General features: G+C 36.7%; 1 protein-coding gene across 8 annotated transcripts in view; it reads left to right on the top strand.

Moving 5' to 3' along the window:
- Positions 1-24,004, top strand: part of ppip5k2 (diphosphoinositol pentakisphosphate kinase 2) — a 43,371-nt gene that overhangs the window by 15,622 nt on the left and 3,745 nt on the right. The window contains exons 9-28 of one of the 8 annotated variants that reach the window (XM_066711250.1): positions 403-524; positions 3,095-3,196; positions 3,894-3,980; positions 4,576-4,651; positions 4,743-4,852; positions 4,932-5,017; positions 5,223-5,348; positions 5,868-5,989; positions 6,306-6,488; positions 6,724-6,865; positions 7,085-7,308; positions 7,737-7,864; positions 8,069-8,183; positions 8,545-8,652; positions 8,738-8,854; positions 9,257-9,427; positions 11,851-12,024; positions 15,897-15,966; positions 18,953-19,072; positions 20,179-20,241. In XM_066711250.1, coding sequence (XP_066567347.1) covers positions 403-524; positions 3,095-3,196; positions 3,894-3,980; positions 4,576-4,651; positions 4,743-4,852; positions 4,932-5,017; positions 5,223-5,348; positions 5,868-5,989; positions 6,306-6,488; positions 6,724-6,865; positions 7,085-7,308; positions 7,737-7,864; positions 8,069-8,183; positions 8,545-8,652; positions 8,738-8,854; positions 9,257-9,427; positions 11,851-12,024; positions 15,897-15,966; positions 18,953-19,072; positions 20,179-20,241 — 2,446 coding nt within the window. The remainder of the gene's footprint in view (positions 1-402; positions 525-3,094; positions 3,197-3,893; positions 3,981-4,575; positions 4,652-4,742; positions 4,853-4,931; positions 5,018-5,222; positions 5,349-5,867; positions 5,990-6,305; positions 6,489-6,723; positions 6,866-7,084; positions 7,309-7,736; positions 7,865-8,068; positions 8,184-8,544; positions 8,653-8,737; positions 8,855-9,256; positions 9,428-11,850; positions 12,025-15,896; positions 15,967-18,952; positions 19,073-20,178; positions 20,242-24,004) is intronic. The other 7 variants (XM_066711254.1, XM_066711253.1, XM_066711252.1 and 4 more) reach the window with 7 other exon arrangements.

The raw sequence follows: 24,004 nt of genomic DNA, 5'->3' as shown, positions 1-24,004 counted from the left end.
AATGGTGAATACAGTATCTCACTCCTCCCTTTCATTTAGTGTGTTTGTCATGTTAATTGTTAAGTGTTGTGTAGTTGAGTCTGACCTGTAAATTCATCAGCTGTGTGATGAATTCATTCTTCCTTTTTTCAAGAGGTAAAATGCTGATCTTGTGGCATGAGATCTTTCTTGCCTAAGCTTTAAACAATTGAACATCTAGATTAGAATTTCACCAGCCATATACTATTTATCTTCTGATTCATCCGTGAGTAGGTTAGGTGTGTATTTTGCCTACTCTACCCACATCAGCAGTGACATACATTTTTAGATCACTTTTAGAAGTGACATGATTTGATTTTGAGTTTTTGGAATTTATGGAGTTGTACATCATTTTCATTTCCTTACTTTTTCTGTTTTTGACAGCAAACTGTGTGTGGCTTTGACTTATTGAGAGCTAATGGTCAGTCATATGTCTGTGATGTCAATGGCTTCAGCTTTGTGAAAAACTCCATGAAGTACTATGATGACTGCGCAAAAATATTAGGGTAAGAGTCTCGACGAGTGCATCGACAGCATTCACTTCCACATTGCAGTGACAGACGTACCATATGAACATACATCTCAGATTGTATGAACGATAGGAAAGGTATACTATTAGAAGAAATTGTAGGTTTTTATGTTTTTTGTTTTTTACTTTGAAAACGGGTCAAAACATGTCCTTAGACCGAGATCACATTGATTTCAGTTTCCCTTTTCCTAATTTGATATACTCTCTAACCTTTTGAATGCTTTGGTGTTGTTTCCTGTTGTGTGTGCCTGATAATGTATTCCTCCTTATGTTTACCCATGTTGGCCCCTTGAACACACAGTACATGCAGCAATGTGGCCCCCTGAACTACCTTTAAAACCTGTTTTTCGAGACATTGTGAAACTTATTTCATGCATTTTTTTAAGCTGTCATGTCCTACATTGTCAGTGAGTCATTCCTGTGAGAACTGCTTCCATCAAGTAGGCTAGTCGGTAGTTTACATTTTGCAGATCTACACTGTAAGGAAAATCTGCACAGTTATTTAAAGAAAAAAAATGAATTTATATGAGTATTTGTAACCTTCCTCATTCTGACAGCCCTGCTTGTGCTGTTCCTCTAATCACGATTAAAATTAAGTACAAAACTGAGAGAAATGTGATTTAGGATTTGACATTGAGGTTTTCCTTTTTTTGTTGTTGGTTTATTTAGTTTTTTTAGTTTTCTTTCTGGTCCTTGTTTTGCATCTCTCACATGGTATATGAGAATTGTCTTCAAATCAGTGTATTTAATTTTCACTTACATGTGTATTGACAAACAACTGGCGTGAGATTCTCACAGATCAATAGCTTCACAGTCAAATGAAGAGTCGCAGTGACAGTGTCTAACAGGATTGAGCATGTGTTGCCTGTTCTTAACTGACCTCTGCCAAAACGCCCCATTAAACCCGCTTCTCAGTCCTTCCTCACGCTTGATTCTGTGCTGTGCTAGGACTGGAGTGTAATGCTGCAGCCCATGATTGCTGTTCTTGTCCAGACACGTTTCTTACTTTGCAGAGGATGGCACCACAAAGTAGTTACACCACTCCCATTATGTCAATGCTGTTTATGGTGCCAGAATAAAAAAATAATTGCAAATTGGCAATCTTTTTACATATGGTGTAGTCTCGCTGTATGTATATAATGCTACATTTATAAATGTAGTCTGTAGTCTTTTTGTAATTCTGCAGTGTATTTTATTTATTTATTCACTTGGTCTCCAAAAAAATATATCATCTGTGGATTATTTCTGACCTAGTTTTCTGATTTGATGAGAATGCAGACTTACAATTTTACTTCCACTAGAGGTCACTCTTTCTATGTCTGGGGACAAAATACAAGTAATGCAGTATATTTATATGTTAAACCTTTCATTAAATCTTTATTGCTCCTGAATTAAAAGTCTGAAAGAAAAGTATTTACAGAGAAATGTCAGTGTCTACCTATAGAAGCAGAGTGTGATATATTAAACTGTATCTTTCCTGGAAACAGAGGGCGAACTAGATTTTTTTTTGCTTTATCAGTAGCTCAGACCTTATTGAACATTCTCTGCATGAAAGGGGCAATTTTCTTGCTGGAACGGAGTGTTGCAATAGATCAAAAAGAGCGTCCCTGAGGGCATCTCGTGCAGTTGCCAAGGCTACCATACATTAAACACTAAATACCTTATATCTGATTTGTGTCAATCAATTGACCGAGATTCTTTGATATTTATTTCCTCTGGGGTGCTCGGTTTGTTTCGGTCATTAAGGATGTGGTTAAATTAGGTTTTTACAAATTAATGGATTAATCCCTACTTTCATTGTATAACACTAATTGGTTTGATGATTTTTCACTGGCTTGCATCACATTTTACACACACAGTGGAAGCAGCATGAGATTTGCATGCAATTTTTCTTAGTCAGTTGCCAGATATGAATAATGTACTCGGTCGAGTTTAGTACCCCGTGGATGCCAACATTTGGAAATATTCACTTGGTCTTGAAATGCCCCTGTCGTCTGCATTGTTTATCAGCAAAGCCCTTGGGTGATACTGCAGAGTAACTGTGGGATGCTTGAACCATGCCACCATGTTCCGTGATCCTAATGATCAATAATTCATAGTTTTATTTGATCTCTTAATTTATTTTAGTTCACAAAACAATTAAACACAAAATTAAAACCCTTACAAAACATCTTTAGACAGTCGATGTTCAGTTTCAATCTGTTAACAAAATAGATTTCTGTGCTTTCTGAAGTGCCTTTTGTTTCCATGGTTCTTTCTTTGCCTCTGAAGCGTCTCCTGGCAACAGGATTGCTGCATGTTCCAGTAATGGCAAATGACTATTCCAGGTCTCTGTGTATGAGAGAGAGTGTTTAATCTTAACTGGCAATGAGCATTTCTGTGCAGATTCACTAATGAGAAAAATGTGTTAAAAATATATAAATATATATATATATATCTGTGTGGGTATCATTATCATATGTCATCTTAAATGGTTTAATGCAGTTCTGTTTTTTATTTTTATTATTTTGATAATTTAAAAATGTTGTATTTATTTCAACCCCCCAGGAACATTATAATGAGAGAGCTCGCACCACAGTTTCAGATCCCCTGGTCAATACCGCTGGAGGCCGAGGATATTCCTATAGTACCGACAACCTCCGGAACCATGTGGGTATACCACGGTTTTGTTATTTTTGTATATTTTCTTCACATGATGTTGTGAAACAATGCATCTTTTCAACTGAGTTTAATGAATGATTTATTTGTAAATACATATACCTGGTTTATTCTTTCAAACAGATGCACTAATTTGGTTGTTAGTGTAACAAATCAGAAATGTCCATCTATGTTGTGTAACATAGGCCTTGATCTTCTAGCAAAACGTTTTAATCTGATTTGCTGTAAAACCCTGGGATCTGGTTTTAAAAGCAGGACAGAAGAACTTGCAGACTGCAAGATGTGTTTTACAGCATATAAACCGTAACTTTATCAAAAGGTCATTGGGGTACATGAGGATAATCACAAGCAATTATGCATTTATTAAACCAAGAAAATAAAGGTAGATCCAGAAGACTAACACACCACCGTAAAAACATTCATAACTACATAGGCAAGAAAGCAAATTTAGGTAATTTTGTAAGTCAGCCTGGACAAGGGCGTCTGCTAAGAAATACATAATAATAATAAAAATAATAATAAATAATAGTAATCATTTAAAATAATTACAAATTACAAAATTACAAAAAATAATTGATTGGCTCTAAAATATACAAAGAAACAGTAATCTCTAGTCAGGTGTTCTGGTGGGACTTTGTTTTTGTTTGTTTGTTTTGTTCATGTTAATTGTACTCTTGTCATCATTTAGGATGGAGTTGCGTTGTGTGATTGCTGTCATACGCCACGGAGATCGAACTCCAAAACAGAAAATGAAAATGGAGGTTCGACATCAAAGGTATTTTTTTGATTAACAGAATTTAAATTACGCTACATTATTTTTTATTAAAGTGGTCTGTACTTCAACTATTAAAAGTGAGTGAAATAATATTAATAAGTAAAACATGTTATCTTATCTTCTGTGTGTTGGCCCTGTCACACTTTTGTCTGTTTATACTTTACCTTCAGTAACACAGATTATTATACACTATTATAATTGCCCGATGAAGTAACAGAATCAAACAGCCACACTATCCAATGTGTTCAGAAAGACTATGTGAGCTGGGACTGACTTACTTCTAAAAATGCACTTCTAAATAAACTATAAAATGGAGTTGAGATTAACTGATTTATCACAAGTCTCTATGCATAGTAAGCCATTTCAATGAGTAACTACATGTCCTTGCTGAAGGCTGCGGTATATTTAAACTGAAAGAGGGTATCTGTGGCTTAAGTCAGAGCTTAACAGATAACATTACAAATACAAACATTACAAATACAGGTTCAGATATTTGAGTCGGGAATAATGAATGTATACACATTGTGTATGAACTCTGCATTTGGAAACCTAATGGGATAATAAAAACTGCTTTTTTGTTTTATTACTTTTGCAGGTTTTTTGATCTGTTTGAAAAATGTGATGGATATAAAACTGGAAAATTGAAACTAAAAAAGCCAAAGCAATTGCAGGTAATAATATAATTCTAAGAATACTAATATGTATGTGTGTATGAATTGTTTAATTGATGGTGATGTGGTTCTCCTCTCTTCCCCACTTTAGGAAGTTTTGGATATAGCAAGGCTTCTTCTAGCAGAACTAGGGCAGAATAATGACTCTGAAATCGAAGAAAGTAAAGCTAAACTTGAACAACTTAAAACCGTTTTGGAGATGTAAGTATTAGTAGAATGATGCATGAACAAGGCCAATGAATGTTTACAATAAAAATCTGACTGTTAATTCTCTTCACAGGTATGGGCGCTTTTCTGGGATCAATCGTAAAGTCCAGTTAACATATCTTCCTCATGGGTGCCCAAAGACATCCAGCGAAGAAGAGGGTAAGGATAATACTTGTGGTCAAAGCCTGGTACATGCACTTTCTAAGTCTCTGTTTGTTGCTGTTGTTGAGGTGCAATGAAGATGTGCTTGTGCATCATCAATGGCAAACCCTGGCAAAAGAACTTAATATTAGTATGTTGAATGCTATTAGCAGTTGCGATCAGTTTTACTCGATAGCCTCAGGTGACCCTTTTTTCGTCACAGACAACCGTCGAGATGACCCGTCCCTCCTGCTGGTGCTGAAGTGGGGTGGTGAGCTGACGCCTGCTGGCAGGGTGCAGGCAGAAGAGCTGGGCAGGGCCTTCAGGTGTATGTACCCCGGAGGACAAGGTAAACTCGACTGGCCCCAGTCCCTCACTCACCAGCGATAATGTGGGAAATAAATGCACTGTTGATAGGTCACGATGAGTTTAAAATCTCAGAATAAAATTATAATGAATGCATACATATTGTATCAGGTGATGGATATTTTTTTTGTGTATGTTTATTAATAATTCCACATTGTAGACAGTATCTGCAGTCAAGGCCATAAAACCATGGATAAATCCAGGGACATCTGAACAGCAGAGAGAAAAGCATTTTTAAAACAAATCCCCTAAAAGAAAATTAATTCACTAAATCAGAAGGTACACACAATCTTTGCATAGTTAATCAGTTAATCAGGCACTGTGATGTTGATGTCGGATGAGTCCAAGCCCTGCCTATCAAGTCTCCAGGAGAGATGGGTGGAACAGGCAAACCTGGCATCAGTCCACCTATGGCACCCTCTGCTGGACAAACTGAACAGCTCAAAACAATCCTTAATGTGGGATGTACCATCACTGGATTCCAATGTTGATTAATTTGCAGGTGACTATGCAGGATTCCCTGGCTGTGGTTTACTCCGCTTGCATAGTACTTATCGCCATGACCTGAAGATTTACGCTTCGGATGAAGGCAGAGTTCAAATGACTGCTGCTGCTTTTGCCAAGGTAAGAGCTGCATTCCTTATAATGTACTTGTGTCGATGTGGAATCCTGTTCTTTAAACGCTCATTTTATTTTCCCCAGGTGAAAACCAAAAGCAAAGTAGGAGACTTTTTTGAGTTAAACTTTCCATTTCATGCTTTTGAGCAATGAAAGAGAGTGGGAGTCATTGTGTTAATCATAGGCAAGTTCTTTATGTAAATGTGAACAACTAATGTGACATTGAAAATTAAAAAAGTAATGTAATGCAGTTTGATGAAATTTAACAATATATACTGTGTCTGTATGATTGATGTTTGACTAAAAACTTGTGTGACCCTAGGGTCTTCTAGCCCTGGAAGGCGAGCTGACTCCCATCTTGGTCCAGATGGTAAAAAGTGCCAACATGAATGGCCTGCTGGACAGCGACAGTGACTCTCTGAGCAGCTGCCAGCAGCGTGTCAAGGCCCGACTACATGAGATCCTGCAGAGAGACCGGGACTTCACCACCGAGGACTATGAAAAGGTTAGTGAAGACGAGGAATCTGCCGATGTCACTGGGCAGAGTGCTGCTACAGTGCCAGACATTAACTTACATCACTGTCTCCATTGGCGACACATCAATGCAGCTTAATTCCAAATAAGATTTTCCATGTGGTCCCATAATTTTGACTACATTTATACATTTTTTTTCAAGCATCAGTTTATTTTGTTATGCAATGTATGTTTCATATGATTTTAAATGTTTGTTTCTCCTCCAGCTAGCACCAACTACCAGCACATCTCTGATCAAGTCAATGCAGATGATTAAGAATCCCGTCAAAACGTGCGATAAGGTCTACTCCCTGATCCAGAGCTTGACATCTCAGATTCGACAGAGAATGGAAGACCCCAAGTCAGCAGGTAAATTCAACACTTCGGTTTTCCAGAATAGATGCATTTTCAGTATCTTACCTGTAGTTTTAAAATACATCCATAAGTTCATTAGTTTAGGTAAGGTGTTTATTTCAGGTAAGTTTTTATTTTAGATAGCCAAGACATTTGCCATTTATTGAATGAATCTCTTGTATTTCCTGCATCGCTCATGCACTTGTGTTCCTTTGTATCCTTTGTCCTGTTTAGATATACAACTTTACCACAGTGAGACTCTGGAGCTCATGCTACGTAGGTGGGCAAAGCTGGAGAAAGACTTTAAAATGAAGAACGGAAGATATGACATCAGCAAAATTCCTGACATTTATGACTGTATTAAATACGATGTACAGCACAACAGCTCCTTAAAACTGGAAAACACAATGGAGATATATCGACTTTCAAAGGCGCTGGCAGACATTGTCATTCCTCAGGTGATTTCCATAAAGTTGCTATATTTTAATTAAATTGCGGTTGACCGAAACTATAAATATGTGTGGGTGATATGTGCACTGAATCAGCTTAAAATAGTCACACCATACCCTTGAATCATTGTTTATATATAATCAATAATGATCTCAACTCTAAGGTAGTTAAATGCTCTGAGGTACTACATTATTGCAATTTCTAAAAGTAAGTTATGTTAATTTAACCCTGAGACGGCGAGAGAAGATTATTTAAAAAGATACCAATATGCCTAGGTCCTGTATCTCAAAATCTAGGCCTCTAACCGGTTTCAAATTATTGTACGGTAGTCACGGGTACATAAAAGCTTTTGGATATTATTTTTTTGTATGCTCGTTTAGAATTGGTTTCACCATTTTTGTATAGCTCAGCAAGTTGGGTTTACTTTCTCTTGTAGGAATATGGTATAGCCCAAGCTGAAAAACTGGACATTGCCAAAGGTTACTGCACTCCTCTGATACGGAAAATTCGCTCAGACCTGCAGAGAACACAGGACGACGACACGGTCAACAAGCTTCATCCAGTGTAAGGCTCGGCGTTTGGAAAACTCACAATCCCATCAACTCAACCCTGATACCCTGATAGACCAAAGAAAGTCCTTCTTGTAGTCACAGAATGTATTTTTCACTCTTCAGAGTTCTCCAGTATACTTCTTTCATTTATACTAGGTTGAAATGCAACATTTATGCAAGCCTTTTACATTTATTGTATATTATCTTTCTCTTGCAGATATTCCAGAGGAGTGATGTCACCAGAACGCCATGTTCGCACGAGGTTATACTTCACCAGTGAGAGTCACGTGCATTCCCTGCTTTCTATACTGCGCTTCGGGGCTTTATGTGATGTAAGTCCATGTTCTCATATTAAATGAAACTAATGTCTTCATCAATTATGTTTTCCCCTGATAATACTAACATAACATTTGAGTATGAATAGTTTTGTTTAAATGACTATGCATTTAATGTTGGAATGTTTTTTTAGGATTAATTTGCACAGTAAATGAAAGCATGCCCAGGTCTGTCTAAATAATGACTTTGACATGCTATATTAAGCTTATTTCTGTGGTTATACCCTTTATGACTTTTATTTATTTAAAAACTAGATAATCACATTTGTTTTACCTATGATATACATCATGCATTACAATTTTAATACATTGAATTTGGCTTCTGGAAATTTAAACTGACAGGTATGTTTCTTTGTAGGAGACGAAAGACGATCAGTGGAAGAGAGCCATGGATTATCTCAGTGTTGTTAGTGAGCTCAACTACATGACCCAGATTGTCATTATGCTCTATGAGGATCCAAACAAGGTATAACTTTTAAATTTTCAAAAAGTTCTGTGAACGGCAAAGAAAACGTACTTTTATTCTGACAGTGTTTTTCGTAAACGTCTAGGACCCTTCATCGGAGGACCGATTTCATGTTGAACTGCATTTTAGCCCAGGAGCCAAGGGATGTGAGGAAGATAAAAATCTGCCTTCAGGATTTGGATACAGACCAGCTTCACGTGAGGTGGGGACAATATCATCAATACATGTTCTTAGTACTTTGATAAGGAATGAAGTAATTGATGGTGCAGTGGACATGCTTATTTACTGTAGAAGGGTTCATATAAACCTATGACTATCATATGCAATACCTTTGCAAATTGATACAGAAATATTTGATATACTTCAATAATTTTCCCCAAAAATGTATTCTGGAGGACTGATTTTCACTGATTTATAGATATAAATCTATGCATGTTGTTTCTGAGGCTGTAGTGAAAGTACCGTCAGGGTCAGCGGAAGTGATCTGGTGACCGGGGGTGAGGTTGGCTGAGACACAGTTGCAGTTACAGTTATTTGTTCACTCAGTATGAATGCACAGATACTTCAAGTTGCTTGATGTCGATCCAATTCTCTTCACCTGTAGAACGAGGGTTCAAAGAAAAAGTCCCAGAACGACAGCGATGAGGAGTCCGGTGCGGCCAAAAGAGATGAGCCCGACAGAGCCCTGATGATGTTCAGACCCATGGTCTCTGATCCAATCTACATCCACAGAAAGTCCCCTCTCCCCCGCTCCAAAAAAATTGGCTCAGTTGAAGTAAGTACTTCTGCACCATTTCTGAACAACATTTGCTTAGTCTGCTTGCATGATGTAGCAAAGCATAGAGTAGTCAATGTAAATCTGTGCCAGTCAATCTCAAACTGCTTGTTTGCTGCACACAGTTTGCTACTGTAGTATATAGTAATGTATTTTACAGCCCTACATTTTTAAATAAAATTGTATGTTTTTATTTTTGTATTATTATAATTTAAAAACAAATAAATCAGGATTGTGCATATATGTATGTTTTGATTGTAATGTTTTATTCAGTTTCAGTTATAACTGTAGTCTGAAATGAAGCAGTAAGGAAACGGTTAGCTAAATTAATATTCTCTTTAAGTCAGTTTCTCTCTCTGTCAAGTTTAAAATGTAAATGTAAATTTAAATGTTTTTAACCCTGCTTTATTCCAATTTTCTTACAGCTTTATTTATGGAAAATATATGAATATATATTCATGTAGCTTTTCTTATTTCACAACTGCAGATGTACAATTGTTCACTCCATTTTTTTAACTTAAAATGTTTTAAAGATACAAGACAAGTTCTAATCCTCTCTGAATGAGGATGTGTAGTTTTGTGCGGATACAGAGCCCTGTCATTAAAATGAGCAGCACTGACAGAGGAAATACAACTGCAGAGAAATACCACATGCAGGAGACACATAGTTTGGCATTTTGCACCATGTGGGGGGCCCATTGGTTATGTACAACACATTCATACAATAGGTGTGGAAGTGGAGAAATCCAACAATATACTTCTTTGCAGGCTACTCGTATTAACAGGACAGGCCTCTGTATAAGTGAAGTAGAGGGAGGGGGTAAAAAGCATTATAGTTTTTTTTTTTTTTTTTTTTTTAATTACTCCGATTGTTAAGCAATGGCCAAAATCTTTAATGTACTGAAAATGTAAGTGAAATTTGATGAGTAGTGCATAAAACCTTGCATGTTTTTCAGAATGTCATAGCGACAGCCTGGGGTGTGGAGAAAAACTAAGAAACCAGCAGTATTTACATACTTTAAAATATAATACACATTCTTACGAAACATCATAGTCATGTTCACAATTTATGTGCCTTCCTTAAATCCATAATTTTGGCAACCCTACTTCTCCCACATGACCTTCTAATTTGCCATTTCATACCACAAATAATACTCTTATCAGGCACAACCACATTATTCCATTGTACCTTGCATGAATTTAAGTATGCAATTTTTTGTTGTTCTTTTTTGTTGTTTTTGTTTTACAGTTCCAGGAAAGTAGGTTGCATGGCCCATCACAGTTATTAAGAAATTCTTATAACCATTATTGTTTGTGCTTTTTGTGCAATTTCTGATTATTTAATTTAACGTGAAAGAACCAAATTACTTGAAGGTATCTAGGTACAAACCACTCGGTTCAGAGAAAATGAAGCATTTGGAATGCAGTATAATGTATTTGGGGAGATTAAATATAATCTTACTTACCCAGTACAATTTGAATGAAAACTAGATTGCTTTTTTTTCTCCAGTTTTGATGTATTCTGTAACCATGTCTTGTTAATCATTTCACAATACATTTTTAGAATGGTTTATATTTATTTATTGTCAATATGATGCAAAGCATTTTAAAGCCTGTTCACAATTTTACAAAAATGTGTTGCAGATATGTACATATGCTTGAAGCAAAGGTCCAGTTTTGTTTATATTTTTCACTTAAAACTACATAAGCACACCTTTGGTTGGCCCTAGGTTAAGATGACTGGACTTACCCTGTTGTATTTATCCACGTTAAGTGAAAAAAATAAGTCAAATGGGGGACAAAAGAGAAAGCATCATCTTGTTCCATGCTGCACCTATTTGGGCTACCTGTAGTCTTGACTTAGAGCTGAAAGGACCTGCACTTAGCAGTCTGGCTTATTATGCCAAATTCTCGCATGTGCCATTTTTCTTTTGGAAATGGTAATGGAAAATTTGATTTCCTTCTCAAGCAAACATTCAACTGAACATTTAATTTGAATGTTCAAAGTTATACCTCCATGATTTCAGGACTAAATCAAATCCAGAAACACAAATAACAAAATGGTTTCAATGACCATAATTGTGTGACCATTATTTATGTAGTCAAAAATATATTTGTGTGAGTCCTGGAAGTAGCCTAGATCAATATGAATAGTTACACATTTAAAACAGCAATATCATAATCCGTTAGAATTAGGCATCCTAGGACAGATTTACAAAGTGAAAGTCCAGCCAAATATTGATTTTTACTTTGCTTTCAGTCCCCGTTTCAGAGGGAATATAATGAGACACCAGCTGGCCACGTTTGATTAAAAGTTTTTGAAAAGCAGGAAGGACATACTGCAGGATGTTGATGAAGCATTTAGCTGGATTGTTTCTAACTTTGCATGATTTTGCTGTTTTTGCCCCCTTTCTCACTTCCAGGAAGAGAGCCCCCTGAGTGTGTCTAGCCCTGAGTCTATTGGTACCTGGATTCATTACACCTGTGGTGTGGGTACTGGGCGTCGAAGACGCAGATCAGGGGATCAAATAACTTCCTCCCCTGTCTCCCCCAAATCACTGGCTTTCACATCCACTATTTTTGGCTCATGGCAACAGGTTTTTAATATTTATTCATTCTTTAAACAACATACATATTTTTGCGCATATAAAATGCATTACAGCAGTCAAAAAGGACACCTAATCTGCAGATAACTGAAAAGATCAATATTTTAGATATTTTAATATTTTTTGTATTTCAAATTTTGTATGCTTTTTTCTTTATCTTTTGTGAAGATGAGTAAAGTCTAGGGAGCTGGTTTTAACCCAATGTGTTCCAGTTAACTTGCAGTAGAGATGGTGTTTTAATATACACAGAAAAGGCGCCGCTAAGTTAAGTGGAAAGCTATTAACCAGAAGGTGTGGTTCAATTTTCATCGAGCGATTTAGTAAGGCTCTCACTGCTAAATTTTAAACTGCATTTTTTTTATAAGATTTGACCCTTTCCCAGTAACATTCCTTTTATAGTTTAGTGTCTGTTTTTTTTTATTTAGTGTCATATATAACTGACCTGGTTCTTAATTCCGGTACTTAACAAAAACTATTATTATTATAATTCCTGTCTTCTTAAGTTCCTTTTTTAAATATATATGTGTTTTAACTTTTTTAAATGAACCAAATATTACCTTTTTACCTCAGACTGTAAATCCATGCAAATTAGCACAGAATGGTTTAGGATTCCTCTTTTAAGTATTTGGCTGTCAAGCACATGACTTTATTCTGCTGTAGTCTTAATTAAACTATTTTTGAGTCTCTCAAATAATACATTTGCTGACTTTACCTGAATATCAGTTGATTATAAGTAATACATTTGCTGTATTATTTTAATGATTTACCAACTATAGCCCCTTTCCTTGCATTAATCTGTTGTCAAGAATGCATTAGTTGTCCTTTGAGACTGGCTCAGTTTTAATGCTGGGTACAAATTTTAATAACATTGAAACTGTAATTGGTATGTTTAATTTTGAATGAAGTTAAAATAATTAAAGGGGGTGGGATGTTCTTCGTTACTGTCACTGGCCTGGTGCTTACTTTTGCCAGAACTCAATCACAGTTCTTCTTTACAATTTTAAAGTGCCCTTTTCTCTCAGTTCCCTGTTTTGAGGCTGTTTCTTTTGTTTCTTTTCTGTTATGTCTGTTTACATTTCCACATATTAGCACATAATTTATGGACAATTCTCTTCATTTAATCAAAATGGGAAAATCACTGTGTAGAGTGGGCTACCTTTTTTGCCCCAAGGAAATCAACTCCATTACGCAAAAATTAATTGCACACTCAAAGTTGCATGAAAACTCCCGAAACATGGCAGTTTTGTAGAGTACTTTGATACCTTCAATGCCAATGAAAACTAACAATGCTGGTCACATGCTGCAGCTGCGATATTTTACAGCATTGAAACAAAAATATTTTCATAAACCACTTCCAGGACACATGTGAAACTTTGTGCACATTATTGTCCTAGTCTTACGGGTTGTTCAAAAGCAGTTGCTTGGACTCACGGTTTGGCGGCCATGTTGTGTCATTCAATGAACTTTCCTGCAACTTCTCCTCTAGAACTGTAAGGTCCACTTTGCCAAAATTTGCCATGTGTGATACTAGTATGGAGTACTACCAAGTTTGTTCAAGGTGAGTTGCTCCACTTGGCTGCTGTGGCTCCTGAAAAATAACATATGCAACCTGTCACACGTTATACATTTTCTGCACATTTTAATACAGTACACATATCAAGCTATTCTATGGTCTAGTGTGCTGAACTTTGCATATGTGATACTGGTAAAGCTATATTTCATAAATGTAAAATACATATTTACATATTTTGCATTTGACTCCATCCTTAATCAAAAACTCACCAAAATGTGTTTAATTCTTATATTAGTGCTATGGTTTGTTTGTGGTGAGTTTTGTCACCAGTGTCCATGTGATGTGGTGGCCATATTATCCAATCTGAAACATATTGTGGATTGTTCCCTTTTGACCTACTTTTAAACTTGTTAAAGGAAAGTCTTATCACTTGCACGGTATGGCAGCCATATTGCATTTTATGATTAACTTTAGTCAATTTCATGTCTGCAACCGTGAGGCCCACTGTTTTGAAATATTGCATGCATGACACTTGTATGATACTCCATCACATTTGTGGCCAATCAAAATATTGCGTTGCATTGCATACATACGTTGCAAAATTTCTCAGTGGAATTATGTTATACTCATGAAACTGAATTTACCAACTATTTGAAACTTCACCTAAGAGCTGAAACCACTTTCATAGCTTCACGGTCTGGTCACATGGTTGGCTGGCCATATTGCGTTTTTTTTATACTGTTCCCATTTTTACACACATCTAAACCACTTGCAGGGCACATGTGAAACTTTGTGCACATTATTGTCTCTTGTCATACTTTTATGGTTGTTCAATATTGTACACCAATAAAAATGGATTGCCACATCTTGAATAACACAAGCATACAAACTACAAATATATGCCTTGAAATAAGCATACAAACTACAAATGTATACTTAAATCCATTCAAATTGAAATGCACACCTTGAAAAATACAAGCATATACTCTAAAATCCCGTAACCTGCCGATTCAAGCCGAACGGTTGCATGCAACTTCTAGTTGTTGTTGTTGTTGTTGTTGTTATTATTCGATCCAACCCTGGTGCTTACATGTATCAGAATTATTGAGGCCTTAAAATACTTTACAATCCAAAAGCTGCGGGTGCTTTGTTTTTGCTAGTGAGGTTATTTAGATTATTAAAAAGTAGTTTTGGGAGATTGTTCTTACAGATGATGTAATAACATGTGAATGAATCAAAGGTGCCCATACACTGAATACAACCACATCTGGCACTGGAGTGCTCAGGAGGTGTGGATCTAAAACAATGTTCTGGTTTCTGAATGAGTTATAGAATCAAGAACAATCTTTGTCAATTATTGGGTGTGTATTTCAGGACTGTGTTCTTGAAGCATTCTGTAAGCATTGCATGCTTTGGATTTGTCCTAGTCATTGGAGTAAGAAAGCAGATTTTTTTTTTTAACAAAAGGGCACATTTGACTTCAGACTGCTTTGGATTCCACACAATGGTTATTATTAGTTGTGCTTGACCAGTTTGCTAACATGTTGCTTGCACAAATATTTCACGAAGGTAATACATTATTTCTTTAAACAGAGCAAACTAAATTTGGTACAGTTACATTTTGCTCAAAATGCTACAGATTTTCCCTGTGTATGTACAACTAGTGGAATTTTCACCTGTTTAGTCATCTTGTGGAAGTAGCACAGTTTAAATAAACACAAAGAAAACCCTATGCACTCACAGCAAAGCTTACAGGTAAGCTCTGCATCCAATCATCAGGTGTGGAAGTTGGGTACAGTTTCATCAGTCCATGATGTACATTCAACAGATGAAACCCACCTGTTATAGGATCAGGAATGAGGTTTTGCACAAAACAGGGTGTGTTTATTTAAAATTTGCACTGGGATCTTCATGAAACCCTAATCACATTCTGTAAAAATGTCTATTATTTTTTTTTGTTTGTTTTTTGTTTTTGTTTTTTCTCCTTTCTTTATGACAGGTGCAGTAAATATCTGGTAAAAGCCACTCACTCTTGATTGTAAACCTGGCTCATAAATGCGTACTGTTGTCATGTCTCTCCGTCCACCTGCATCCTTCTCATCCTTGATGTCAGCCTTGTCCTCTATAATTGCAAGGATCTCATACATGGAATGGACACCCTTCAGTCTTGGGGATGTTGCATGAAATCTCCTCTTCTTTTTTTTCAATTTTCACTTCACTAACATTGTCGCTCTGGCTTATTAACATTCGTCTGTCCGGACAGGCCTCTGTTTAATCAAAGTTTTAGACATAAAGCAGTATTGTATTAGTACTAAAATGCTGTAATATTTTCTGGTTTTCACTAATATAGGTCTTGTCTGAGAACAACAGCCACACGCGGGTTAGCAGACTGCATGCTGATCAGAAACACACTGGGATAGGTAAGGATTGTTGTTCCTGCTCTTTCTTTGTATTTATTGCATAATTACCATGTATCTATATACTTCATGTACTTTTCACTCCTCAAGAACACTATAAAACCAAGCTTGATAAATATATTTTAAAGTAATTTCCTAGTCTATTTTTACTATGCTAGTCAATGGCCACACACAGGTTTGAAAAGGATGTTGCTCAGTCTTGAAGCCTTCATTAATTCCATGCATTAATGCGTTGAGAGTTTTGCACTTCGTAATATAAGGGAATGCAATTTCAAACAAGTTATTGTTAAAAAAATGTATTTATTTTGTATCTCACCATCTGCAATACTACTTTTCCTTGTAACATTAGTTCTCTGAGCAAAAACTGCTTTTTACAGCTTTTAATTGTACTTGAATAATTTGCTGAATGTGTTATGATGCCTGGTGAAATTAAACTAAAAGTATGTCAATTGAGTTTATAGAATAATGTATAACATTATAGAAAAGGTTTTTGCCACATAATAGACAACTCATTGCAGCTCTGACTATAATTCTCACACATGCTGGTAATGTCCATTGTACAGTGGGAAATGTATAAGAAAACAAAACAAATGTTATGTTAAATACATATTCACATTGAGAAGGAAAAAGGGGTATCTTTATTGTTTTAGGTTCTATTAATAGTTAATTTTGCATTAATTTACATTTTGTTATGTTATAAATAGAAGTGCAGCTTTCTAGTAAAGCACAATTGGGTGCTAGAGAGCAAGGCCCTGAGGAATGCTTTTTAAATACAGTGAGGGGAAAAAGTATTTGATCCCCTGCTGATTTTGTACGTTTGCCCACTGACAAAGAAATGATCAGTCTATAATTTTAATGGTAGGTGTATTTTAACAGTGAGAGACAGAATAACAACAACACAAATCCAGAAAAACGCATTTCAAAAAAGTTATAAATTGATTTGCATGTTAATGAGGGAAATAAGTATTTGACCCCTTCGACTTAGTACTTGGTGGCAAAACCCTGGTTGGCAATCACAGAGGTCAGACGTTTCTTGTGTGCAAACCTGGTGGCCAACTACATCTAAGGAGGGATTTTGTCCCACTCCTCTTTGCAGATCCTCTCCAAGTCATTAAGGTTTCGAGGCTGACGTTTGGCAACTCGAACCTTCAGCTCCCTCCACAGATTTTCTATGAGATTAAGGTCTGGAGACTGGCTAGGCCACTCCAGGACCTTAATGTGCTTCTTCTTGAGCCACTCCTTTGTTGCCTTGGCTGTGTGTTTTGGGTCATTGTCATGCTGGAATACCCATCCATGACCCATTTTCAATGCCCTGGCTGAGGGAAGGAGGTTCTCACCCAAGATTTGATGGTACATGGCCCCGTCCATCATCCCTTTGATGCGGTGCAGTTGTCCTGTCCCCTTAGCAGAAAAACACCCCCAAAGCATAATGTTTCCACCTCCATGTTTGACGGTGGGGATGGTGTTCTTGGGGTCATTCCTCCTCTTCCAAACACGGCGAGTTGAGTTGATGCCAAAGAGCTCGATTTTGGTCTCATCTGACCATTTTCACCCAGTTCTCCTCTGAATCATTCAGATGTTCATTGGCAAACTTCAGATGGGCCTGTACATGTGCTTTCTTGAACAGGGGGACCTTGCGGGCGCTGCAGGATTTCAGTCCTTCACGGCGTAGTGTGTAACCAATTGTTTTCTTGGTGACTATGGTCCCAGCTGCCTTGAGATCATTAACAAGATCCTCCCGTGTAGTTCTGGGCCGATTCCTCACCGTTCTCATGATCATTGAAACTCCACGAGGTGAGATCTTGCATGGAGCCCCAGACCGAGGGAGACTGACAGTTATTTTGCGTTTCTTCCATTTGCGAATAATCGCACCAACTGTTGTCACCTTCTCACCAAGCTGCTTGGCGATGGTCTTGTAGCCCATTCCAGCCTTGTGTAGGTCTACAATCTTGTCCCTGACATCCTTGGACAGCTCTTTGGTCTTGGCCATGGTGGAGAGCTTGGAATCTGATTGATTGATTGCTTCTGTGGACAGGTGTCTTTATACAGGTAACGAGCTGAGATTAGGAGCACTCCCTTTAAGAGAGTGCTCCTAATCTCAGCTCATTACCTGTATAAAAGACACCTGGGAGCCAGAAATCTTGCTGATTGATAGGGGATCAAATACTTATTTCCCTCATTAACATGCAAATCAATTTATAACTTTTTTGAAATGCATTTTTCTGGATTTTTGTTGTTGTTATTCTGTCTCTCACTGTTAAAATACACCTACCATTAAAATTATAGACTGATCATTTCTTTGTCAGTGGGCAAACGTACAAAATCAGCAGGGGATCAAATACTTTTTTCCCTCACTGTATGCTGTTCATTTTGCTGCACATATTGAACATAACACATACCTTATGATGTACATAAATAACAAAAGTGTAATATACACTTTCAGCTTAAGGTTAACTAAAAGAAAACAGACATTTAAAACGTAATTGTACTGAATTGTATTAATGACGTTCTTGCTCGTATACATTTTGGTTCTCACCACACTTTCAACATAAGTTTTTGCATAACATAAGATTGTGATTCTCTTTTATCTATAATAAAAAATGTATACATTGAAATTATTGGTTTATATTAGGAAAATGTCACTATCTAGAGAGTCAGTCAAACTATATATACAGTATGAACCTTATTACAAATAAATTTGAACTTAAGGTAGTTTCACCACATTCTACCTAACCTATGCATCAAGAGCTTTTGGTGCCAGCATTAATCTTTTTGATGAAATGTGTTCCTTTGTGCCAGAACTGTATATTGCACATTTGTTTTTATGGCTTCATTGTACCAAGAGACATTACAAGTATTATGTGAACCTGTATTTGGCTGCACAATGTCTCTGTGGCAAGAACCTCGTGTAAATGCATGCTGCATGCATTCCCTGGTCAACGTCCTGGAACTCGTGGTTGTTGTATGTATTTTCTCTAACCCCCATTAGGGTCTCATTGTGCTGGGCTGTTTAGCACGATGGTGCTCGGGGGTTCTTCAAGTGCACCTAACCTTCAAGATTATGCTCGTGCGCATCGTAAAAAGCTGACTTCTTCTGGCTTCTTAGATGGTATGTGCAAACACGCACACACATCTTCAAAAGATGAACCTGTAGCCATTTTTGGAAAGGAATCCTGGAATTTTTCTTGTGTATAGAGCTTGACAAAACACAAATATGCACTATATGTATATTTTGTTGAGTGCCTCACTATGTGCAGTGATTTCTGTTGATAGCTAACTTGATTACTGTGATTAGTAATTGGTCAGGATGCAGTGTTTGTAATCGTCAGACAGAAACAGCTTTCCTGGCTATAGTGAATAATACAACATATATACTCCTTCAAAGCCTTTTATTATATTTACTTATTATACTGTTGACATGAAGATGAGTGTTGTATTTGCACAAAGAACATTAGATTAGAAGACTAGATTGCTCTGATAGTAAAATATATTAATGCTTATTACTACTACTTATTATTACTATTTAGAATGAAATAACCTTCCCTGACCCCTCGACGAAACCAATAAATACATAATAATATTATAAATCAATAGAAACATAAAACTCCAGGATTCCTTAAACCTTCAGTACCTTGCCATTGTCTGAACCACTTCTTTATTTTGCATAATGATTTTATCATCTTGAGTTTTGGATCATTTTCATCTTAGGTAGACAAATCATTTCCATGTAATATGAGATACTGGACTCAGACAAATGTGGCGTTTGGTTTTGAAAGCACCACTGTTCATGGGAAACTTGAATGGTAGCAGGGGAAATCTTTAACAACGGAAGGCAGAAGCCATTTCTGCATGCCACTTGAGAAACACATCTGTGAGGCAGACTACCAGTCTTCAGAATATTTACCTAACAATACCGACAGCAGGGATTACAAAGGTGGTTCTTTCTTCGTAATTCCTGGGCCATACATCCTTTGACATTTCACTAAGCAGTCCTCATTAACCAATGGTGGTTTTTATTTTTTGATTCTTTGCTCCTGGCCCTGGCTGACATAATCCTTACACTTTTCATTCACTAGAACCTTTTCCTGTCCTTTACCTTTATTTACCCCCCCCCCCCCCCCCCGCATGCTATCTAACACTTTTTCCTGTCTTTTTTTAATCCCTTTATTCTGGTAGCTGTTTTAAATTTCAGGTACCTGTTTTTCTCTTTCTCAGACGCCACACGTGGTTCTGCTGTAAAACGATTTTCTATCTCATTTGCTCGACACCCAACCAATGGTATGTTTGCTTTTATTGTTTAAAAATAATATTCCCTTGCTTCACCTCCCCCCCTATTTTTTGTGGGTGTAAAGGCACCGTCCATCAACCCTCCCCTAATCCCATACACTGCACACTTCTGGAATGTGACCATGACCATTGGGACAGCTGTGATATTCACATACTCTGTTTTTTTAGACGCCATTTTTCTTATTTTGTTTTAGTGGTAAAACAAAACAAAAACTTTTTTCTTACATCAGAAAATGAAAGTATTTTTGGAGAGCTCAGATTGCATTTTTTTGACAGAGAAGAGGTGGAGGGTTTTTTTGGTGGTTGTTCGATTTATGCACTGGCACTAACGCTGGGGGACGCAGTGGAGCTGGTCACTGACTGAAAGTAGAGGTAGGGTGTAGGGATTGAAGTGGGAAAGGATGGGGAAAAACAAGATGACTGTACTTCATGTAGGTGAGACAGAATTCAGGTGACTGTACCGCTTAACCAGTCCGTGCTGTTAGTTGGGTGGAAATTGTTCATATTTTCTTTAATGTTGTAAGGGTTGCATTTAGGTAAAAGAAGGCCTTACCATAGATAACCAGTTTCACCAGTTTCTGCACTTGATTCACTTTCTTTCCTTGAGAAGTTGCCCTCGCTACTGCGCTTCTGTCAGCTCGGCTCCTGTAAGTTTGAGATCGGAGGAAAGCAGGATATTCACTTTTTTCTCTGTGCACAACATGAAATTGCCAGCCTGTTTGAACTGATGAGCAGTAACACACTCATGTACAGTTACACTCTGAGGTCCATACTGGAAGTTGTACTTCCTTCTCGGACACCCGGAGGAGAATCTGTAAAACACAAAGAAGGAAATAGTCAGTCAGTCACAGCTCAAGTAGTAGTCCTGCACACACCCTGCAGCGCTATGACAGAGTTCCTGGGCCAGGGATGAGAGACACTCACACAGAGCAGGACTGCATATCTCATTATCTGTACTAAGTGTTCATCCTACTCTTACTTCACGAGTGCTCCTTAGATTCTAAAGGCAAAGCTCTTTAAAATCTGGATGTGTATTCATTTATGTTTGTTGTGGATGAGAATATCAAGTAATTCTCCAACAACTACTTGAATGTGGTTAAAACCTTTGAGAGTATTGCTTACATTTTGCATAGAATAGGAAATTGTAGAAGTGTGAAGCCTTGTAAATTCAAATCCTGATTGCAGAATACCAATTCTGTATTACTCTAAAAAGTATGGAAGGCAGTTAGCAATATAATATGTATTTCAGTGCTATTGGATCAATTGTAATGAACTGAAAGCAGCAAACTAACTGGGAATAATCCTGTGGTTAGTATGGAGCTCTGTACTAAACTAGTACCAATAGCTAGATAAGTACCAATTGCAACTCACTTAGCTGCTAAAATTAATCCCTGCTCCATAATACATGTTCACAATGTTCACAATGGCAATGGCAATGAACACAAAGTAACAGCTGCTGCCCTCTAGAGGATACTAAAGAATGGGACTAACATAGTCTAACTCTTTCTATAGTATAATAATTTTAGTACCGTACTATGTGGATCAGTGGTACACATTTGAAAGTCCAATATTGGACTTTACAGCTACAATACAGCTTAATATTGCTGAAATGCTCTCAAACACACACACACACCTACACACACATACACATGCAGCTTGGGATGATCTTGACATAGTACTGTTCAGAGATAGTATGCTGTTTAGTATGTAGCTCCGCACTAAGGCTGGGATTAAATCAAAAATTTGACCCACCCGCTAATAGAAAACTACATATCTGTACTCAGTTGCGGCATCATTTTTAGTTAGAAGCCACTTTCTTCTAATCAGAAATGTAACTGCTATAATGTACAGCTTTGTAGTTTGCTATTAGCGGATGGGTCAAAGTTTTGATTTAATCCGGCCCCAAGACAGAGTTCTGTGGAGTTGACCCATTTAGTTTGTTTTGGTTTGGTTTTAATTCAGGAGTAAGTTTAAAATAATATATATGTGTGTATATATATATATATATAATGTATTATATTAATACTCAAATGGTTAATGCTAGGCATTTTAATACAATTATAATGAAGTAATGCTTAATGTAAGTAAAATAGCAAATACGTTTAGACATTTCCTTCACTCTCCTTCTTGCCTTAGTCTTTATAATTCATGGTATACTATACAGATCGGCTCAACACACATTGCTAGTCAAAATGATGGGGGTCAGCTGGGAATCTTAATAATTTCCAATGAAGTCTGGAGATGGATTATACTAGAAGCTTAGTTTGCTGTTAAACAAAAAGTAGATATAGTAAAGACACTATCAGTCCATTCGTAAACATCAAACACCACCCTCAGGTAAAGGGAGTTGTAATATAATAATATAGTGCCCTCCCCAATAACCTAAACTTTACCTAACTGAAATGTTATGAGTGGGCCTTAAAAGGACAGTGCAGAAAAATAGTGGAAACCAACATAAATATCTTCAGAGAGATGATTAACATAGAATTTACCAAGACAGATTAAATTAATTAGAAAAAAATCCTGATAAATGATAGCAAAATGTCATCCACTATTCTTTTGAGAGGTTTAATCTATCTCAATGTCAGTAGTTTTTGCTGATTCTTCCTTTCTCTGAAGAATTTCTTTAAGATTCCCAGTTGACCCTATAATGTTGTAGAAAAGTAAACCCTTGTGGTACATGTAGTTATATAACACAACTGTTGGATATCACAATTTCATTATTTTCATTTTTTTTTTAAATCTGCATTTCTAAATGCCTCAGTGTTTTCCAGTATGTTCTGTGGTAAGTGTTGATTCACTTTAATTTATCCATCAAGATTCTTTACAAACTACTTTTTAAATTTGTAATTACAGGTTTTTCTTTCTTCCATTTCTTGACCTTCTCCTTAACCCCTTCCACAGACCTCTCTTCCCTCCCTCGTACCCTTGATATAAGGACAGTGGTGAAACAAGTGTCATGTGAGAGTGCCTTGCCATATTTTACAGGCCTCGAACCAGAGCAGTCACACCTGTGCAGGTGTTTCTCTGTTACATCCCTGGGATATTTAGACCTCAGTGGTATGTTGCTAAAGGCCTTGTGCTTGAGGCCAGGCAGCTTATCTATTGTGTAAACCCTTTCAGCATTATCAAATGCTCATGTAAATACTGTAAGAGGATTGGCATATTGACAGCTCAAGACTTGCTGTGCTTCAAAAACACAAAGTTTTATCTAGTGGTGATATAACCGGCCAGAATTTACATTTACAATTTGCTGAATTCGAGGGTAAAAAAAAATGTTTAAACTTTTAATCAGTTAACTGCAAACGTATTTTATTGTCTTTACAGAATTTAAGCAAATTGATTGATTTATTCATAATAACTATACAATTATTTTCCCAGATACGTGTTCAATATATTTGTTGGACATGTGAATTCTGTTTATTTTCATCTGATTAGATGAGTCTGTAATGTATGTTGTGTTATACAAATAAGAATTTACTCACACTTTCTTTGACACTTTAGTTTTATTTGTATTGATCTTTTCCCTCTCCATCACCATGCTACAAGATTAAATTGCTTTTTTCTTACTATTGTAGGGCTGCTAAATGTTTGAAGATGATCTATTTTATGTTGAACTTATTTTACTTTTCCAAGTGTTTTTAATAAACATGAATCCTCCCTTAAACAGCAACAGATAACAATAGCCTCACGTTTTCTGTATTCCTTCCTTTTATCTTTCCTTCCTGAAATATAACTTTTGCTTTGTAATCAA

Source organism: Amia ocellicauda, chromosome 8, assembly GCF_036373705.1.
Source record: "Amia ocellicauda isolate fAmiCal2 chromosome 8, fAmiCal2.hap1, whole genome shotgun sequence".
Lineage (NCBI taxonomy): Eukaryota > Metazoa > Chordata > Actinopteri > Amiiformes > Amiidae > Amia > Amia ocellicauda.
The sequence above is the reverse complement of the archived record's forward strand: the minus strand, read 5'-3'. Positions and strand labels throughout refer to the sequence as shown.